A 22,426-nucleotide genomic window follows, 5' to 3' on the forward strand; every position below is an offset into this window, starting at 1 on the left:
CACATTACGATTGTCTGGTAAAATGCTGCCCACTTTACAATTAATTTACAGTGAAACGCTGCCCCATTACGATTATTTGGCACCTATGGGGGGGGCCCCATCCAAATATTCGCAGGGGGGCCCAGTGATTTCTAGTTACGCCCCTGATTCCAATCTATATCTTTTGGCAGCCAGGATAAACAATGTTTATTTTATTTATATCATGCTTTCATCTTCTGCAAAGCTTTACAGAGTATATAGCACAATATATGTCACTTAGTGTCCCCGACAGTGGCTCACACTCTAATCTTCACCATAGTTATATCTTTATCATACCGTATGGGCAATTTTGGGGAGCCAGTAAACTTTTCTGTATGTTTTTTAGAAATGGGAGGAGCCAATAGTACCTGTAAAAAAAACCCACACAAACACAGGAAGAACATACAAACTCCATGCATAAATTGTCCTGGCCCAGATTAAAACCAGAGGCCTAGGGCTGCAAGACAAGTGTACTATCCACTACACCACATTGTAAAAGCTTACTTCACAGATTTATAAGTTATTAATTAGTAAAGGGGGGTGGGGCATTTGCTATAATTATGCTATTTGGGGGTAAGGAACTCTGTCTAGCTAAATTTCATTGGCTTCTGACCCTGTAATCATAGTGATGATCGTAATGACCCAATTACGATTACGGAAAATTTCGTGTTGGGGAATTTCGTAATTACGATCATTTACCTAACACAAACAAATCAGAATTTCGTGTTTAACACGCAAATTCCACCTTTCTCAAAATTGTGTTCCAGTCCAGAGGCTCCTGATACATTTAAAGCCACAGCACTTTTAGGTACCTTTGCATTATCAGATATTGCAAGGCCCAAAACCAAGTGTCTCAGCATGCATGACTACTAATTGCATCTTGACAAAGAGCACCTGTCTTAGAAGTGGCTGCATGTAAAGCCTCCTGATACATTTAAAGCAACAGCACCTGCAGGGACTTTTGCATTATCACATATTGCAAGGCCCAAAACCAAGTGTCTCAACATGACAGCTAAGTGCACCATGGCAAAAAGCACTGGTCTTAGAAGTGGCTGTAGATAGAGCCTCCTGATACATTTAAAGCGACAGCATGTGCAGGGTCTTTGCATTATCAGTAATTGCAATCAATGAGTGACTTTCCTGAGTTTAGCCATTACCTAAATGTTTATAATTACTACTAGTAATGAAATTATGTTCATTTTTGTAACTGAAATAACTTTGTTTCTATAGAAAACTTGAAATTACTAAATTTCGGGTTAAACACGAATTTTCGACGAAACGCGAAATTACGAAAATGAAATTTCGCTTACAGAATTCTGAATTATGGTTTGTATAGCAATTACGAAATTACGAATTTGTGTCGTAGCGGCAAAATTTGTGTCCGTAATTAAGGAAATACGAAATTTCGAAAATTTCGGCTCAACACTAATCATAGTAAGCACAGAGGATTTTTTTTATACCTGAAGCTCCACTGTCTCCTGTATCTCCTTTTGGTCCCGGTGGTCCTTGTACTCCTTTTTGCCCGGGAGGTCCAGCAATCCCTTGTGGTCCTGGTGGTCCTGTAATACATTAATTACCAATTAAAAGTCAATTATTGGAAGAACAAAATTACATCCCTAATTCATACTAGTTCTGCAAGTAGAAGCTGTGCATTAGATTGCTTTATAGCTAGCAGGGATGCTCATCCGGATTCCGGATATCCGGGTAACCTTGATATCCAAACTTGTTAGCGCTATCCTGGGCTGAAATCCGCATAGCACTATCCAGATTTCTGGCCGCATACCTGGATATCCGGATCCGAGTAGTGAGATTTCCGTTCCAGCGGAAAAAATAAAAAAAAAAACCTCTCCCTCCTCCTCCTCCTCATGGATCTTGTCTTCCAGGGATTTGTAGGATGTCAAAAGCAAGCTCACATACTGTACATTGGCCAGGAATCAAACCCAGGTCAATTGCTTGGAAGGCAGCTATGCTCACCACTATACCACCAACGCTATTTGCCTAATTTGTGAGATGAAAGCAGTGGGATATATGGTGATACTGCTTACAGGCTTCAATTCAAGACTTCAGAGAGATCATGTCCCCCCCCCCCCCCCCTTCCTGGATGATGTTGGTGTAACACACACAGCAAAGGGCAGCAATTTGAAGTCTGGAAGATTCCAGGGCAAGGGTGGGAAGGATGAAAAGCTAGGTGGCCAACTGGCCATGCAACCATTCCTGCTAACCTAAAGCTTACTTGTGTCTTACCAACACATTGGCTTAAGACTTAACCAAATCCAATGCTCCAATATAGGGAAGCTTCTCTATTTGCTGTTTTTTTTTTTTTAAAGTGTGGTGTCACAGTTCACGCATCTCTTCAACTACAAGAAAGGCCCAGGAGTAGTCTTAGCTACCGTAATATCTATGTTACGGCAGGGCCCTTATTACACTTTCTCTTACAGAGCTATGGAAACCGTACGATAAAGCGAGGTGCAAAAATGAAATCATGCCTAGCAGAGGATGGTTTCAAACCATCAACCTCTGGGTTATGGGCCCACTACACTTCCACTGCGCCACTCTGCTTACATTTGTATACAATCTTCAAGTTTAAGAAGGGTACATTAGTTGAAATAGTTACACTACAATCTATGTTTTTTACACCTTGCTTTACCACATGGGCCAATCGGCGGCCATAGCCCCTTAAGAGAAAGTGTCATTAGGGCCTTGCTGTAACATAGGGATATTAAATACCCGCTGATCCTTCGTTTATTAAAACGAGGAATTTTATTAACCTTCCTAAGTATTTTAGGTTATTTTCATTCCCCCCGGTAGGAGGTGAAATGGTGGTGTCCAAGAATGTGACAGCACCCTGATAGGTTACTGGACTCGCTCTGTCACCCCCGATCTCCCCCCTTTCTTTTAATGGGGCAGGCTTGAGGGTGATGTTAAGGGGGCTTCTTTGTTTTTTAATATGTGAGAATAAAAGCACGATTTTAAACAAGGTTAAGTATTAACAATAGCTGCGTTATGCAATAATGCTGATGTTTAGGGGTGCACTTTATAATGCACAATGTTTATGTATGCACTAAGTCACACGTGTCTATCACTTTAAGCCCTTTATGGGCTCTTTTGCAAGCTTAATAAGGTTTACAGTTCATGTTTTGTATTTTTGTACGCTTTTGCACTCATGCCACATTTTTGTACGCATTAATCACCTTTCCCAAATTTATGTACGCATCAAGCACGCATCCCAGCAATGTTATTTAATACGCCATGCGGATTTTCAGCCGCATGATAGCGGATCCCCGCCCCTTCACATTCGACCTCTTCCATACACATACTCCAGCCAATGAGACAGCGCCGAGGGCGCGGCCTGAAGGTCCTATGAAGGGAGCCGCACGGCGCTGTCTCTCTAAGGACATTGCACGTGAGCAAGCGCCGGTCTTGGCGTGAAACGGCTGTAGTGCCGTCCTGTTCACCCCCTGGTCACCCTTCCCAGCTCACCAGACACCCTCCACCACCCAGGTTTGATGCATCTTTACTATTTGTCAAACTGTTGCATGCGTGGCTGTATGCTGTTTACTGAATAAAAAGGTCTTAAAGAGACAGGTGCACAGTAATCTCTTTATGTGCTTTTTGTATTATAATGTGTTTTGGGGTGTATTTTTACACATACCCATGCTGGGTGGGAGAAATATCTCTGTAAATGGACAATTGTGTGTAAAAAAAACAAAAAATTGTCATTTACAGAGATATTTCTCCCACCCAGCATGGGTATGTGTAAAAATACACCCCAAAATACATTTGTAACGATTGGTGTCAGCAACACCGAATTTTCTGATCATTGGTGATCTGCAGTATCACCAATAATACAGATGCTATACCTGATTATGTGGTGATCTGCAGAATCACCAATAATACTAGACACAGGACACCCAATGTAGTATAGTGTTTGGTGTAACAGTACTCGGAGGAGTTATCTTCCGAGAAGCGGGAGATACAGACACTACTGCAGCCAAGGATTCCCTGAGAGGCAGGGAATCAGACTGTACTGCAGCCAGTGGACACCTGAGGGGCAGGGACCACTGTTTGGAAAGATATGGTGAAGATTGGTCTGCAGTTAGTGATTCTTTGATGAGCAAAGAATCAGACTGTACTGCAAGCAAGGATTCCCTGTGAGGCAGGGAATCAGACTGTACTGCAGCCAGTGGACCTAGAGAGGTAAGGATCCACTGACTATGCTGCCTGATGGCCTCCAGAGGAGCTGGTGACCAAAGGTCTGAGATAGCAGCAAGTAATCACCTGAGGAGCAGGTGTCACAGGTGTACAGTTAGGCTGCTCACCCAAGGGCTAGGTGACAGCCAGGAAGGTCAGACAAGCCAGGTCGGCAACACACGGACAGACAAAGTACAGAAGCGGAAGACTGATTCGGTATCCAGGTACAGGCAGTGTTGGCAACAGATGATCAGATGGGCAGAAGTACCAAATCAGAGAACAGGAGAATAGTCAGGAAATCCAAAGGTCATAACAGGTAACAATAATGTGACACAGTTCTAGACTTAGGTGTGAGGTTCTTGGTCTCAACACCCTGGAACTAGTCTAACAGATAAGTGGTGACAATGATCTCCTAGTCTTCTTAGGTGTGAGGTCCTTGGTCTCAACACCCGGGAACTATTCTAACACATAAACAGTAACAGAGCAGTGATCTCCTAGTCTTGGGTGTGAGGTCACAGAGCAATAGTACTTTAAGCTATCAATGGAATCTGACTCAGTGTGAATTCCCAGCTCCGGCTGGTTCTAACACACTGTGGGATCTGACTCTGGTCTGAGCGCTAACACGAAACTGTTTGCAACAGCAGACAGCTTGCAAGTGACAGGCAAGCCCTATATATACTAACAGCGCTCCACAGCGCCGCCCCAGTCACCTAGCCAATCCAGAGCATAGCTGGAGTCAGCTGATCGGCCTGATCAGCTGACTCCCCTTCTAGCAGTATAAAGGTCCTATCGCCTGGCGCGCGTTCATGTAGCTCTCCATCTGTGTGAACTAGAAGGACCAGGCAAAGCAACCTCACGGTGCTGCGCGGCAGCAGCCGCTGGCTGAAATGCGGATGCCGCTTGCCTCTGCGGCGGCATCTCCGCTATTCATTAAAACATTATACTACTTCTCCTGAGTATGGCGATACCACATGTGTGACACTTTTTTTGCAGCCTAGGTGCGCTAAGAGGCCCAAAGTCCAATGAGTACCTTTAGTATTTCACAGGTCTTTTAGAGACATTTGGTTTCAAGACTACTCCTCACGGTTTAGGGCCCCTAAAATGCCAGGGCAGTATAGGAACTCCACACGTGACCCCATTTTAGAAAGAACACACCCCAAAGCTTTTCTGTTAGGAGTATGGTGAGTTCATAGAAGATTTTATTTTTTGTCACAAGTTAGCGGAAATTGATTTTTATTGTTTTTTTTTTTCACAAAGTGTCATTTTCCACTAACTTGTAACATAAAATAAAATCTTCTATGAACTCACCATACTCCTAACAGAATACCTTGGGGTGTCTTCTTTGTAAAATAGGGTCATTTGTTGGGTTCCTATACTGCCCTGGCATTTTAGGGGCCCTAAAGCGTGAGGAGTAGTCTAGAAACCAAATGCCTCAAAATGACCTGTGAAATCCTAAAGGGACTTATTGGACTTTGGGCCCCTTAGCGCAGTTAGGGTGCAGAAAAGTGCCACACATGTGGTATTGCCATACTCAGGAGAAGTATAATAATGTGTTTTGGGGTGTATTTTTACACATACCCATGCTGGGTGGGAGAAGTCTCTCTGTAAATGAACAATTGTGTGTAAAAAGAAATAGAAAAAAATCTCATTTACAGAGATATTTCTTTCACCCAGCATGGGTATGTGTAAAAATACACCCCAAAAACACATTATACTACTTCTCCTGAGTACGGCGATACCACATGTGTGGCCCCTTTTTGCAGCCTAGGTGCGCTAAGGGGCCCAACGTCCTATGAGTACCTTTAGGCTTTACAGGGGTGCTTACAATTTAGCACCCCCTCAAAATGCCAGGACAGTAAACACCCCCCCAAATTACCCCATTTTAGAAAGTAGACGCCCCAAAGTATTCAGAGAGGGGCATGGTGAGTCCGTGGCAATTTCATTTTTTTTTTGTCACAAGTTAGCAGAAATGGAAACTTTTTTTGTTTCAAAGTGTCATTTTCCGCTAACTTGTGACAAAAAATAAAATCTTCTATGAACTCACCATGCCTCTTAGTGAATACTTTGGGATGTCTTCTTTCCAAAATGGGGTCATTTGGGGGGTATTTATACTATCCTGGAATTTTAGCACCTCACGAAAAATGACAGGTGCTCAGAAAAGTCAGAGATGCTTCAAAATGGGAAAATTCACTTTTGGCACCATAGTTTGTAAATGTTTACCCAAACCAATAAATATACAGTTATTGGATTTTTTTTTTTATCAAAGACATGTAGCACAATAAATGTGGACAAAATGTATATAGAAATTTTACTTTATTTGAAAAATGTCAGCACAGAAAGTTAAAAAAAAATCCTTTTTTTTGGACAAAATTCATGTCTTTTTTGATGAATACAATAAAAACTAAAAATCACAGCAGCAATCAAATAGCACCAAAAGAAAGCTGTATTAAGGACAAGAAAAGGAGGGAAAATTCATTTAGGCGGTAGGTTGTTTGACCGAGCAATAAACCGTTAAAGCTGCAGTGGTCTGAATGGAAAAAAAGTGTCTGGTCCTTAAAGAGACTCTGTAACAAAATGTTCATCCTTATTTCTTTTATCCTATAAGTTCCTATACCTGTTCTAATGTGCTCTGTCTAACTGCAGCCTTTCCTAATTGCACAGTGGCTGTATTATCTCTGTTATATGATCTAATCTTCTCTCCTCTGTCAACTCTGTTGGGCTGAAGCAGTCAGGCTGGAATGTGCTGTGCATCTTGTGATTGGATAGAAGCTATACACACCCTCTCCAGGTCCCCTGCACACTCTGTATGACTCACACACTGAGCCTATCACTTGCTATGTCTTTTGTTTGAATAAAAACAACACTGCATAAAAATGGCAATTACAAGCCAGGATTGCAGCAGGGAGAGGCAGAAACAGCACAGAGGGGCCCAGGAGAACATAATGAATAGAATGGTATGCTTTTCATTTTAAGAATTTTAGAGTAAAGATTCTCTTTAAGGGGTAAAAAGACTGCAGTCCTTAAGTGGTTAAGCAGTTCACCACTAAAGAACGTTTCCCCTTGTGGACCAGATTCATTTTCACATTTCAGCACTTCTCCCGATCATTTGCCAATAACTTAATCACTACTTATAACACCTAAATCATCTATACATCATTTTTTTTTTCACCACAAATTGAGTTCTCTTTAGGTTCTACTTTTTGCAAAGAATTATCTTATTCTATATGCAATTTACATAAATAAAAAAGAAAAAAAAGAAAAAATAGAAAAAAAAAGATTTCTCAGATTTCAGCCATTATACTTTTAAAATAAAATCTGCGACTGTAAATAAAACCCACACATTTTATTTTCCCATTTGTACCAGTTATTACAACAATTAAATTATATTCCTAGTACAATGTTGGCGACAATATTTTGATTTTCTCACTGTACTTTAAGCCCTAATTTGTAATAAAATAACAATAATATTTCCTCATTGTATATATACCCAAAAAGCCCTAACATAACAATTTATGTATTCTTTTTAAAAATTCTGGCACAATTTTTTTAATGTTATACTGTAAATATGGGGGGACATAGACATAGTCTTCAAATCCTTTTTTTTTTTTTGGCTGAAATATAAATTTGGTCCACTAGGACTTTGATTGGGTTTGGAAACTTATGTTTCCAATCCCTAGTCTAAGATCTAACGGCCAGGGACGGGGGAAATTGGGAGAACGCAGGTGCGCATGTACATGCTTGCCACTCATAGAAGGCATGAGAAGCATATCTATGCCTCTTGGACATTAGATGATGTCCTCTGGAGCGTAGATATACTTCCTCATTAATAATAAATAGTTAAACAATGAAGCTTATTTATGTATTTTTTCTATGCATGTTATATTATTAAAATGTATACCTGTATCTCCCTTTTCTCCCTTTACTCCATGTACTCCATTGATGCCTGGTGTACCATCCTTGCCAGGTTTTCCAAAGGTAATAATAGAATAGGCATTTTCATCAGAGTTTTGGCATATTTGGGTGCCTGCTGATACCAAACTCACATGGAGCAAGAGTACCCCACAAACCAGCTCAATCCACATGTTTCAATATTGATCTGTAGAGAAGAAAAATATCAAGAGTTATTTTTATGCCTCAGAGATAAGTAGACAGAAATTATTATTTATTATTATTTTGGATTTATATAGCACCAGCATGGTGCTGTACAATACAGGCTAAATAATAATAATAATAGTAATAACAGTCAAAACAAGTCAGCCAATGAATAGTTCATATAAGTAGAAAACATGTACCACCACTACACAGCTCTAACATAAAACCCTCCTGTTTTGAGCTTCCATTCTAAACTAAATATACCGTACATTTTTTTTCTTTTACGTAATTCTATGTATTAGAGATTAGTTGCTTTCTAGCAAAAATGTTGGCTCCGTAAAGTTTTCCAGCAGGTTTAGCTACCTTGTCCTCAAATAACGGTGCTTGGATTGCCACCTGGGATCCATGACACCATCTTTCTGCCTCATGCCTTGCTAGGAAATACTTGCCTCTCAGTATGAACTTGCTCATTCAGATATCTCAAGACTTTTTGATTAGATTTTTTTTTGCTTGCTCTGATTTTTTGATTTTTATTCTTGATTTCCTATTTTGGCTTATGCCACCCTTTGCGACACTTACAAAGTGAAAATGATTTTTGAATGTCCTCTGACATTTTTACCTTCTGGATTGCATTCTCAATATATTACATATGAGTTGTTTGCCTTGTATATACTGTATCCATCAAGAATATGTAATACAGGTCCTTCTCCAAAAATTAGCATATTGTGATAAAGTTCATTATTTTTTGTAATGTACTGATAAACATTAGACTTTCATATATTTTAGATTTATTACACACAACTGAAGTAGTGAAGCCTTTTATTGTTTTAATATTGATGATTTTGGCATATAGCTCATGAAAACCCAAAATTCCTATCTCAAAAAATGTGCATATCATGAAAAGGTTCTCTAAACGAGCTATTAACCTAATCATCTGAATCAACTAATTAACTCTAAACACCTGCAAAAGATTCCTGAGGCTTTTGAGAACTACTAGCCTGGTTCATTACTTAAAACCGCAATCATGGGTAAGACTGCCGACCTGACTGCTGTCCAGAAGGCCATCATTGACACCCTCAAGCAAGAGGGTAAGACACAGAAAGAAATTTCTGAACAAATAGGCTGTTCTCAGAGTGCTGTATCAAGGCACCTCAGTGGGAAGTTTGTGGGAAGGAAAAAGTGTGGCAGAAAACGCTGCACAACGAGAAGAGGTGACCGGACCCTCAGGAAGATTGTGGAGAAGGACCGATTCCAGACCTTGGGGGACCTGCGGAAGCAGTGGACTGAGTCTGGAGTAGAAACATCCAGAGCCACCGTGTACAGGCGAGTGCAGGAAATGGGCTACAGGTGCCGCATTCCCCAGGTCAAGCCACTTTTGAACCAGAAACAGCGGCAGAAGTGCCTGACCTGGGCTACAGAGAAGCAGCACTGGACTGTTGCTCAGTGGTCCAAAGTACTTTTTCGGATGAAAGCAATTTTTGCATTTCATTCGGAAATCAAGGTGCCAGAGTCTGGAGGAAGACTGGTGACGAGAGGGAAATGCCAAAATGCCTGAAATCCAGTGTCAAGTACCCACAGTCAGTGAAGGTCTGGGGTTCCATGTCAGCTGCTGGTGTTGGTCCACTGTGTTTTATCAAGGGCAGGGTCAATGCAGCTAGCGATCAGGAGATTTTGGAGCACTTCATGCTTCCATCTGCTGAAAAGCTTTATGGAGATGAAGATTTCATTTTTCAGCACGACCTGGCACCTGCTCACAGTGCCAAAACCACTGGTAAATGGTTTACTGACCATGGTGTGCTCAATTGGCCTGCCAACTCTCCTGACCTGAACCACATAGAGAATCTGTGGGATATTGTAAAGAGAAAGTTGAGAGACGCAAGACCCAACACTCTGGATGAGCTTAAGGCTGCTATCGAAGCATCCTGGGCCTCCATAACACCTGAGCAGTGCCACAGGCTGATTTCCTCCATGCCACGCCGCATTGAAGCAGTCATTTCTGCAAAAGGATTCCCGACCAAGTATTGAGTGCATAACTGAACATAATTATTTGAAGGTTGACTTTTTTGTTTTAAAAACACTTTTCATTTATTGGTCGGATGAAATATGCTAATTTTTTGAGATAGGAATTTGGGTTTTTCATGAGCTGTATGCCAAAATCATCAATATCACAACAATAAAAGGCTTGAACTACTTCAGTTTTGTGTAATGAATCTAAAATATATGAAAGTCTAATGTTTATCAGTACATTACAGAAAATAATGAAGTTTATCACAATATGCTAATTTTTTGAGAAGGACCTGTAGTTTTCTTTTGCTACCACTCCTTTTTTTTATATTTCTCCATTTTTCATATGGCAGTGGAGAGCCTTGATGCAATTGGTACTTCTTCATTATTGTCATATGTATAGATTATATTAGTATAGTTATTATTTTGTGGCTGCTGCTCCATCCTACTCTTTGTTTGGGCTGTTCTACAAAGGGAACTATATTATTATTATTATTATTGACTGTTTGGTCCTCCAACCATAGGGGTTGCTGTAGAGGCTAAATACAGTGGGTTCTATCAAACCATGGTGGAATGTGGAACTACAACCACCATCCCACTTTTCTTCAGGCTCGTGTACAGAAAACCGGCCATATTGATTGGAAACTTTCTCTGTAAATACTTTCTCCATTTCTCCTCCCAAGCCGTTGGCACATTGACACATGTTTTTTTCTGCAATTGTCTTGATCCCACTTTGCACTTCATGTCTTCTGTTGTATAAACTATAAGTTATCATTAATTGCTTTAGTGATTAATGTCACATGCCCCCTACTGGCTTGGCTGCCCAATCCACTTAATCCCACGGACTATCCAATCTCGTGGATGCAACTGATGCGCTGAAATCGCTGGAATTAGGCAAACAGACAGGCCAGGAGGGAACGTGTGGGCGACCCAAACACTTCACTACACAATATTTCGGGTATCTGCAATCACCTCTGTATAAGAACAGAGGAATCTGCCCTGACTATTCTAAGCCTGCGGATAAAATTGTTAACACACCCTAGTCTGACAGAAACAATATAATACTTAAGGCAGTGAATCTTCAGAAAGGCTAGGACTCGTTCTGCGGTGCTCAAATCAGGTATGTAGACATAAAAATGACCTTAAGTTGTTTCATTGTAAATGCAATATAAATAATTTATATATACAGACATTTTTTTTTTGTAAAATAAAAGGGAAAAACAAAGAAAATAAATACTAAAGGGTTTTGAAAGAAATATGTCCTTTGTGGAAGTCCAAGCAAAATGGAAAGTTCCTTTGTTCAGAATTCAGTCAAAGATGGAAGCTAGCCTGGGATTCTCTTGCTAGCTTGCAATTCTTAAATGTTGGTAAATTAAGTATATAAAAATGTGTTCAACAAGATTAAATTATGAACTAACCATTGAAAAATGGCAGAAGGCCACTGAGCACATATCTAAATACTCCAAATGTTCTCCCACTGGATAACACTACATAAAATTTTCTTAAAGAGAGTCTGAAGCGAGAATAAATCTCGCTTCAGACCTCATAAATAGCAGGGGCATGTGTGCCCCTGCTAAACCGCCGCTATCCCGCGGCTTAACGGGGGTCCCTTCACCCCCAAATCCCCTCGGTGCAGCGGGGGAGCGCTTCCTGGTTGGGGCTGGGCTAACCGCCGCAGCCCTGCCCCACGCGCGTCTGTCAGCGCGTATCTCCTCCTCTTCCCCGCCCCTCTCAGTCTTCCTTCACTGAGAGGGGCGGGGAGAGGCGGCGATGCGCGGCTGATAGACGCGACTGGAGGCAGGGCTGCAGCCGTTAGCCCTGCCTCCAGGAGCGACCAAGTCTGCGACTAAGTGTTGCAGTGGGGGATTTGGGGGTGAAGGGACCCCCGTTTAGTGGCGCGATAGCGGCGGTTTAGCAGGGGCACACGTGCCCCTGCTAACTTTGAGCTCTGAAGCGAGATTTATTCTCGCTTCAGAGTCTCTTTAAATTGGTACTACAATCCAGAGAAACTATATCAATTTTGCAAAAGAGATTCAGCGCATTGTTGGAGGAACTGTGGAGAAGTAGGCACAATTTACCACTTATTGTGACAATGTCCTGTTATCAAACCGGTATGGATACAATTATTTTCTGAAATATCTAAATCCATTGGATGGATAATTCTCCCTTCCCCTCAACTCACCTTACTCACATAGATCTACACCAAATCCCACATGATTATAGATTATTAGCCACACATTTACTATGTGCCACTAGACATTTTATAGTTTCTAATTAGAAGAACACATCCTACAATAAGCTCTTCTAAATTTAGACATGGAGCACAAACTAAGAGGCATATTGGGTTAATGATCCTTTTGGGATGCTTATTACGCAATATACCTTTGCTCTTCGATTTACTGTTTTATTATAATATCCACTTCTTAGATAAATGTGTGTACAATGCTTCTGATCTCTGCGCTGGAACCTATATCTTATCATTCTAGGATGTTTTGGGAGTTCTGTTTTTGTTTTTTGTTGTTCTTTGTTTTTTTCTTAGTTCTTGTTTTAAGTTCCCATTTTTTAATATATATATTAAGGTCTCACAACCTATTAATCCTTTTATATCTCAACACTTTCATGCAATTATGCATTATTTGACCTTATTGCTATCTCCTCGAATGTTTATACTCTTGTTTATGTTGAAAACCTTCAATAACATTTCAAGTTATAAAAAAAATATTGGTAAATGGAAAACTCTGATTAGATTTCAGCCGGTTCCTTATGTAGGATCCATGTTTGAGAGTAGTACTGAGGGGTTAACCCTACTTTGGAGGTTAACCAACCCCTTACATTTGGGGGGAAATATTAGTCTCAAATGTATGACCAGGCCATATACCCAACAATATGCATTGCACACAAATAATAATAGCAAATTCTGCAACCTCAAAGAATATGGTTTACAATTTATACTAGTCATGAATAGTGTAGGATATTCTGACTGTTACTGAGAAGTGGAATAAGGGGCTGTGGCTTATGTCAGCCCCATTAAAGACATGTGAAAATGTATGTATGTATGAACAAACGATATACAAGTACAGTATCTCTTTAAAGGACAAAATAAGCAAGTATGGTTTATTAAATATAGTCAGGACTACTGCCTCTACTTAGTCTGTCTCCTGCTGTTGGTTTGGGTCTATTTGTACCACCCTCCAGTATAGATAGCTAGGTGTGCTCCTTTATTAACCCCCAAAGGTAGCCAAAGTGTGTCCAAATGTTCCCTTATCCCCTATGAGGAGTCAGGCACTGGGAAGCATTACTCAATCTGGATCTCTCACCTGTCCTTGTGCCAGTGGTCTTCATGGTCCCCTCCGAGCAGTAACGCTGTCAGCCTCGCTATGCCTAAAGAATTGGGTCCATTTGACAAAGTGAGGCTGACAGCGGTAGTGTACTGTTCAAAGGGGATCGGGCCCCCCTTTGTACACTACCACTGTCAGCCCCAGCTACATGAGCGGAAAATATTGATAAAATATTTTACAAGTAAAGGTAGCCTGTTTTTTGAATGTGAGATCTTTTATTAATCAATATTGCTGTACCTTTCATCTTAGAAATGGGTGAATTACTAACTACATTAAGGGAAATCTTTATTGCATAATTTACGATGGGAAACTTCTTTCAAATGTGTCTCCCAAACTAAGACCAAACAAGCCCCCTGTTTCCTGATATCTTCAGTATTCTAGTGAACAGTATTCTATGAACATCGGCTGTTCGCATTTGCAGCGAACATTTGGCGTGTTCGATTCGCCCCCTGTGCATTATCATTGAGTTAAACTTTGACCCCTTACCTCACAGTCAACAGACACGTGGCAGCCAATCAGCTAGCACCCCATCCTGGACCCCTCACCCCGCTTTCAAAAAGCAGTTGTGGTGGCCATATTGGATCAATTCTCTACTGACTGTTAGTTAGAGCAGGGTCAAACTTGCTGCAGATAGGTAGGGAAAGCATTAGCTAGGCCTGTGTTCTTGTTCCTCACTGGCTGTGAAAGCATCCCAAATAGGCATTTTGAAGGCTAGAACAGGCACAGAACCACTCCAATGCATTATTACATTATTATTTCACTGTATTCTAATAGTACTATTGCATTTCTCTGTGTGTGACACTCCACAGCCCACTGACACCCAGAGCTCTGCATAATGGAATTCCTGCCCTTTAGTGATTAAAACCCAACTTTGCGTCAACTCCGTAATTTTTGGTGAGACTTTTGGCATTGTTTTCCCTCCGGCATGCCCCTGTCCAGGTGTTAGACCCCTTAAAATAACTTTTTCATCACTTTTGTGGCCAGAAGCAGTCTTTGTAGGTTTTAAAATTCACCTGCCCATTGAAGTCTATGGCAGTTCGCTCAGATTCGCCTGTTCGCAAACATTTGCGAAAGTTCGCGTTTACCATTCACGAACGGAAAATTCTACGTTCGCGACATCTCTATGTGGGAAGCCTTTTTAGGATCCAGGGACAGGCTTCCCCCTCCCGAGCTAATATACTCCCTAGGGGCACGTTTTTTCATTATAGGATTACTTTAAACAAAAACCTGAGAAAATTAACCACCTTAGCGGTATGGACGAGCTCAGCTCGTCCATTACCGCCAGAGGGTGCCGCTCAGGCCCTGCTGGGCCGATTTACATGAAATAAAGAGCAGCACACGCAGCCGGCACTTTGCCAGCCGCGTGTGCTGCCCGATCGCCGCCGCTCTGCGGCGATCCGCCGCGAGCAGCGGCGAAAGAGGGTCCCCCCAGCCGCCTGAGCCCTGCGCAGCCGGAACAAATAGTTCCGGCCAGCGCTAAGGGCTGGATCGGAGGCGGCAGACGTCAGGACGTCGGCTGACGTCCATGACGTCACTCCGCTCGTCGCTATGGCGACGATCTAAGCAAAACAAGGAAGGCCGCTCATCGCGGCCTTCCTTGTTTATTCTGGGCGCCGGAGGCGATCGGAAGAACGCCTCCGGAGCGCCATCTAGTGGGCTTTCATGCAGCCAACTTTCAGTTGGCTGCATGAAATATTTTTTTTTTTATTTAAAAAAAACCCTCATGCAGCTGCCCTGGCGATCTTAATAGAACGCCAGGGTGGTTAACAGAATCTTCAACGTAAGGATTACTATGAAAAATGCTTTTGCCATCTTTTGGATCCTGTTATTATTAGGAGCCATCCTTTTTGGGAAAGAAGAAGGCATTACCAACTATGAGGTTTGGGGCCATATGCAATTAACTTTTACTCCTAGGTGATATTTTCACACCTAAGCAATAAAATGCCTTTTTAGCCAGCAGGAAGCAAGAAAATACACAGAATAATTTTGACAGCACTTTTTCACATATTTTTTAGTGCACAAGGATATGCCCATGTTAACCCTCCCAAAGGACCGCAAATAAGCAAGTCTCCCCGAAAGCTCTACAACATGGTCTAAGGCAGGGGCGGCCCCAGGAATTTTTTTCTGCAGGTGCTATGCAGGTGCTGGCTTGCCCAGTGGTTTAGCTACTATATAACCAAAATATATACTACAGTATATAACCTTTGTCAGTATTAACCGCCCCCCCCCCCCCCCCCCCCCACACACACACAGCTAACTCAGCCTGCATAGGCAAGATTAAGAACAAATAAAGTAAGTAAAATAAAAGTGAGAAAAAAAATTCTTACCCACAACCCAAAGGCAATTTTCACAGTGTCTGACTGAAAGTTTGTCAGTCTCCTTTCAGACAGAAAATAATCGAATTGCTGTCTTGGTCCCAGGTCCCCTGTCCGAAGCAGGTTGTTTCAGTGCACAATGCCAAGCACTGACTCTGTTACAGAGGCGCCAGTTGTGTAAAATAATCAAGATAAAAGGTTTAAAAGCAGGAAAGCTGGTGGTGGACTTAACTCCCCAATATAGACACAACAAGATAATGTCAATTTGACAGCAAAATAATTTATTCAAATACTCCAAAAAATTGCAACGCGTTTCGTGGGCATAACCCACTTCATCAGGCTATAAGCAGGAGTACAACAACTTGTTGTCTGGGTAATTCAGCTTAGTGACTCTGAATTACCCAGACAACAAGTTGTTGTACTCCTATTTATAGCCTGATGAAGTGGGATATGCCCACGAAACGCGTTGCAATTTTTTTGAGTATTTGGGAGTCCACCACCAGCTTTCCTGCTTTTAAACCTTTTATCTTGATGCTTTTACACTACTGGCGCCTTTATAACAGTGTCTACAATTTAAAGTCCACCCCTGGTGGAGGGGATTTGGCCCCTTTCTTCTAATCTACAGAGAGCGACTTCTTAATCCTGAATGGGGACAGGTCTAATTCTCCCCACCTGCCTATATAGTGGTTACCTGAACGGTAACCCAGATTTGTGAGTATATTTCTTACAATCACACTTCCACTCCATTTATCTCGGTGTCTCCCTTCCTCATTTAAGCGCTGAAAATAGGCACCACTATAGGCTCCCTGGCAGTGGTCTGTGCGCATGCCACATTTATATAGCAGAGAGAGATCTCAGGTCAGGCGTGAGGCACACCTCACCCCTGAACTGTTATCTCTCTCCACTATATTGAGATGGAGGGAGAGAGGGAGAGGAAAGGAAGAAGAAGAAGAGCACTCGCAGGTCTGCAGCAAGTGGTGACTGCATCTGCGAGTGACTCACTTAGTATTACATGCTGATGTCTCAACTGCTGCCAGCCCAGACCTTGTGGTGGTGGGGGTGCTACGGAGGTGCTGTGCCCCTCTAGCTCTGGTGCCACCCTTGGGCTATAGTGATCTCCAGGGGTCGTTTCTAGCCTTTTTTTCCCTCCAGGCAAGAAGTCCTGCATCACCCCTCACCCAACCCCGAATAAATCACCACACACTAGAGAATATAAACCATATTTCGTATCGGTGGATGCATAATAGAGGGTGTTCCTGCACTCTCCCATCTTAGATTGTAAATGCAGTGTATAGTGCAGCAGAAGCTGTGCTCTAACCTCTCCGATGGAGCCTAGTGCTGTGCTTCCGTCTGTCTGCTCACCACTCGCCCTAGTGCTCAGCATCTCCTACCACTACCTGAGGAGAGTCAGCAGTAGAGGGAGCAGAAAACAGACAGGATGGTCGCACAGACTCATCACTGGACTCCAGAGGGGAGCTTTTGCTGCACTATACTCTGCCTTTACAAACTAAACTAGGGGATCGCAGGAGGGGGACATAAACAGATAGTGGGACAAGGGGAGAAAGGGAGCAGGGTGGGATAGAGGGAGGCACAGAGGGAAGCACACAGAGCCAGATCATCCACAAGGCAATTTAGGCAGGTGTCTAGGGTCCCAGTTTATGCTAACACACCACCAATCTTTCCAAAACAAAGCTAGGTGGCCATCAAGTGTGGGCCCAAAGTCGATACTTACCTAAGGCACCATTTCGCTTTAATCAATCTCTGGGCGCATAGTGGAGCAGAGGGTGCACCAGTGGACTGAAGGAGGCACAAAAGGAGACAGAAGGGAGGCACAAAGGGAGACAGAAGGAGGCACATTGGGGCAGAGGTGGCACAGGGTGACTGAAGGCAGCACAAGGAGACAGAAGGGTCTCCTTATCAGAAAGGCCATTATTAGAAAGATCTCCAATGTAAACCATTGTGCACATCTGTTGCTGAAAATTTTTCTTTTTTAAACAACATTAAATTAAAGGATACCCAAAGTGACATGTGACGTGATAAGATAGACATGTGTATGTACAGTGCCAAGCACAGGTATCGGTTGAAAAGGGCGCCCGAGCTGCCTGTATGAAAAGGGCGCCGCCATAGACATCAATGTTATTTCTGGAAATATGGGCTACAAGGTGTAGAAAAGGGCCCCCGAGTTTTGATATAGGCTACAAGCGGGCTCCCCTTTGTAGCCCATATTTTTTCGGCTACAATTTTTTCGGCTACAAGCGGGCTCCCCTTTGTAGCCCGTATTATTTTCGGCTACAAGGTTTTCGGCTACAGTAACGTGCCCCTTTGTAGCCCATATTATTGCCTTTTTTTGTAGCCTAAGTTTTTATATGGGCTACAAGTGCTGGAAGCCGAATTATTTCTTTCCCCCACTATCCATGGCGGCCTGGAGGGGGAATAGTAATTAACACATCCCGGAGTTTTTTTGTAGCCAAAGTTTTTATATGGGCTACACCAGGCGCCTTTTTTGTAGCCAAAGTTGGTATATATGGGCTCCACCAGGCGCCCTTTTTTACCCGCGCCCTTTTCATATAAACCCCAAGCACACTAATAACTATGCTGTGTTCGTTTTTTTCTTTCTCTACTTGAAAGAGTTAAATATCAGGTATGTAAGTGGCTGACTCAGTCCTGACTCAGACAGGAAGTGACTACAGTGTGACCCTCACTGATAAGAACTTCCAACTATAATACACTTTCCTAGCAGAAAATGGTTTCTGAGAGCAGTAAAGAGATAAAAAGGGGCAATAGTTCATACATTTTAGCTCTGGCATACTTCAATGAATGTGTCATTGAGCAAAAACAATAAAACAGTTAAAACTTAAAAGTAGATTTAAACATAAAAATAAAACTGTGGAATATCTATAAAAGTCATTTTTTAGGAGAAGGAAGATAGATACAATGGTTTATTTCATTCATTTATTTTCACTTTGGGTGTCCTTTAAATAAGACACACCTAGGTTTAGAGAGCACAAATAAGGAAAAAAAAAGACTAAATCTGGTGAAACTACAGTGCAGGGGTGTCATAAGGACTCCCCCCCCCCCCCCCCAGGAAAAAAAACTGTCTGTATCCCACCTACACTGCCCAGCTACACTGACTACTCTCCCAACTACTCTCCCAGCTTCACTGACTACTTTCCCAGCTACACTCACTATACTACTCCCAGCTACACAGCCACACTGACTATACAACTCCCAGCTACACAGCTACACTGACTACACTCCCAGCCACACTGACTACACTCCCAGCTACACTGACTACACTCTAAGCTACACTGACCAGTGACTACCCTCCCAGCTACACTGACTATACTACTACTCCCAGCTACACAGCTATACTACCTACATTTCCAGCTACACTGACTACACTCCCAACTACACAGCTACACTGACTACACTCCCAGCTACACTGACTACACTCCCCCAGCTACACTCACTACACTCCTCCAGCTACACTGACTACACTCTCAGCTACACTGACTACACTCCTAGCTAGTCTCACTACTCTCAAATCTGCACTGACTATACACCCATGTAAACTAAATACACTACCATCTAACTGCATGCTCTTACCAATCAAACGACATGCTCAGGGTCCTCTATCCGTCTCTGCTGCTGTATAAAGCCAATTCCGCCACTGTATACACTCGTCCTGCGGGGACTCCACACTTCTAGGTTCTCTGACGCACATCATGCCTGGCCTGACGCCGTGCACAGCTAGAGGGCATCAGTGAATTTGGAAGGATGGAGGCCACACAAGATAAGTGTATACAATGGCTGAATCATTTTTTTACATCAGCACATCAGCAGAGATGGATGGAGGAGACAGACGAAGAAGATGGCGCATGTCGCTGGATGGATAAGAGCATTGTGTGGGGTGACACCTGGCCAGACCTTCAGCATACAAGATGCACGACTTTTTCCCCCCAGTTTTGGGGGAGAAAAAGTGTGTCTTGTATGCTGAAAAATATGGTATAAAACAACAAAAAGAAATATGTTCTTACCTTATTGTAGGTAATGATTCAGCTAAACGACAAATTGTCTGCAATGAAACTGTACTGTGGGTCCCGTGTCATGTCCCTTTTTATACTGCTTTTGTGTGCACAGGCATACGAACGAATGTGCCTGTGCCTGGCAACCATGCGTTGTCACAAGGCATACAAATGAATGTGTCTGGCAAACATCGGACTCAACAGATTGATTATGCCTTTTTATTGATGCAATGCAAGCAAATCATTTTGAGTCCCTGTACAGAGCCTACAGTTGATCTTCAATTCAACTGTAAATTCCATACAGGGATTCCAAATAGAGATGGCCCAAACATCAGATTTAGGATTCGCAAACCGCGAACTTACGCAAAAGTTCATGTTTGTGCTAACCGTCATAGACTTCAATGGGCAGGCAGAAAAAGTTGTTTCAAGGGGTCTAACACCTGGAGGGGGCATGCCGGAGTGGGATACATGCCAAAAGTCCATGGGAAAATTATTATTATTTAGTTATAATCCCTAAAGGGCAGAAATCACATTGCATCCCTAAATTGGAGGCATAAAGTGCTTTAAAACATCTTGCATGTGTATACATCAATCAGGTAGTGTAAGTAGTATACTGCTTCACACTGACAGACCAAACTCACTGTTTAACGCACCACCGCAAACAGCCGCAAAGGGTTGTCATTAGTTGACACTCTCAGGACATAAATGTCAGTCCTCTCTGCGGCAATGTTTGTATAGTGATGGCTGTGCTCGTGCGCACGTTGGCAAGAGTGCAGGCAATGGCGGTTTTCCAGCCCATATGGTTGGGCTGAAGTAGTTCAATGACAGAACAACTGTGACTGTCCAGCTGATCGAATATGGTCTGTCCACAATGAAGCAATTACCTTATTATCTTGGGTGGACCCCCAACACACTGATATAGGTCATTGTTTCATTGTGAAACGCAAGCCTCTTCACCGCAACAAGGTAACGATCACGAAGGGGAATTGACACATGTACTTGCCTTTGGTTTTGTTGTTGTTGCAGCCACAGTGCAGCCAGAAATATTAGGCATGTACACGCACCAGAAACATTATTATTTTTGGTAGCGGCAACTGCTAGCAGCGGGCTTAAACATTCAGGATCCACCTGGAGTCCTGGACCCTGTTGGTGGTGGCGGAGAAGGAAGTCAAGCGGTGTGCAGGCAGTAGAGATGTCGCGAACCACCGCGAACTGCTGTGTATTTGAAATGAATGTACTTTAAATCCTTTAACGAGAACCAGTTATGGCGGGCAAAGATGACACCACATTCCTTTCACGAAAATCATATGGAGGCGGGCAAGTCTGCCATTTGTGACCCCGGGTAATGGCCGGGAATGAGGGGTTTGAATCCGGTGTGGAGCCTGGCCAACGACTACCACTGCACATCCAGGCAAGGAGGGCAGCAGGTAGTGTTGGGCGAACAGTGTTCGCCACTGTTCGGGTTCTGCAGAACATCACCCTGTTCGGGTGATGTTCGCGTTCGGCCGAACACCTGATGGTGTTCGGCCTTTTAAGTTCGGGTTCGCCCCGAACTTCTAATGGCCGCCGAACAGGGCCGAACAGGGCCCCTGTTCGGCCGAACAGGGCCCTGTTCGGCCGAATACTGCCCCCCTATGGGGTCGCAGGCATAAGGGGGGAGCATGCCCCGATCGCGGGGGGGGTCGGAAATTCCCCCCACCCCCTCCGCTAGCGCTCCCCCCTCTGCCCGCTTCCCCATACAAAAGTTTAAGCAAAGTACCTGTAGTGGATGGCCTGGCAGTGGGCGGCACTGTGGAGTGAGGAGGAGGAGTCCGGAGAGTGACGAGTTGAGGGAGGCCGGGCAGCGGGCGTGAGGTCAGAGAAAGGGCGGAAGTACCACAAGGGTACTTCCGCTGAACCGCCCGCTGCCCGGCCTCCCTCAACTCGTCACTCTCCGGACTCCTCCTCCTCACTCCACAGTGCCGCCCACTGCCAGGCCATCCACTACAGGTACTTTGCTTAAACTTTTGTATGTGGAAGCGGGCAGAGGGGGGAGCGCTAGCGGAGGGGGTGGGGGGAATTTCCGACCCCCCCCGCGATCGGGGCATGCTCCCCCCTTATGCCTGCGACCCCATATGGCCCCCAAAAGCTGGATGTTCGGAAAGTTCGGGGTTCAGCCCGAACATGCCGAACATCTCGGCCATGTTCGGCGAACTTTCCCGAACCCGAACATCCAGGTGTTCGCCCATCAGCAGGCAGGCAGGAAAGCACGCCCGCCCTGAGGTAGTGACCAAAAATAACAATACAGGACTCAGGAGGACCTTTTGCGTCCCTAATTGTCATGAATCAACTTTAAATCCTTTAACGGGAATCCGTTATGGCGGGCAAAGATGACACCACATTCCTTTCATGAGAATCATATGGAGGCGGGCAAGTCTGCCATTTGTGAGTGACTCCGGGTAAT

The 22,426-nt window shown here is 43.4% G+C and overlaps 1 protein-coding gene across 2 annotated transcripts in view; it reads right to left on the reverse strand.

Annotated features, from left to right (window-relative positions):
- The window catches only part of LOC137534403 (pulmonary surfactant-associated protein D-like), a 73,768-nt gene extending 53,702 nt beyond the window's left edge, over positions 1-20,066 (reverse strand). Inside the window, exons 1-3 of one of the 2 annotated variants that reach the window (XM_068255898.1) lie at positions 19,996-20,066; positions 8,108-8,305; positions 1,479-1,577 (exon numbers count right to left, since the gene is read on the reverse strand). In XM_068255898.1, coding sequence (XP_068111999.1) covers positions 1,479-1,577; positions 8,108-8,291 — 283 coding nt within the window. In that variant the 5' untranslated portion in view covers positions 8,292-8,305; positions 19,996-20,066. The remainder of the gene's footprint in view (positions 1-1,478; positions 1,578-8,107; positions 8,306-19,995) is intronic. The other variant, XM_068255899.1, reaches the window with a different exon arrangement.
- Positions 20,067-22,426: the final 2,360 nt, after the last annotated feature.

The sequence above is a fragment of the Hyperolius riggenbachi genome, chromosome 10, assembly GCF_040937935.1.
Source record: "Hyperolius riggenbachi isolate aHypRig1 chromosome 10, aHypRig1.pri, whole genome shotgun sequence".
Lineage (NCBI taxonomy): Eukaryota > Metazoa > Chordata > Amphibia > Anura > Hyperoliidae > Hyperolius > Hyperolius riggenbachi.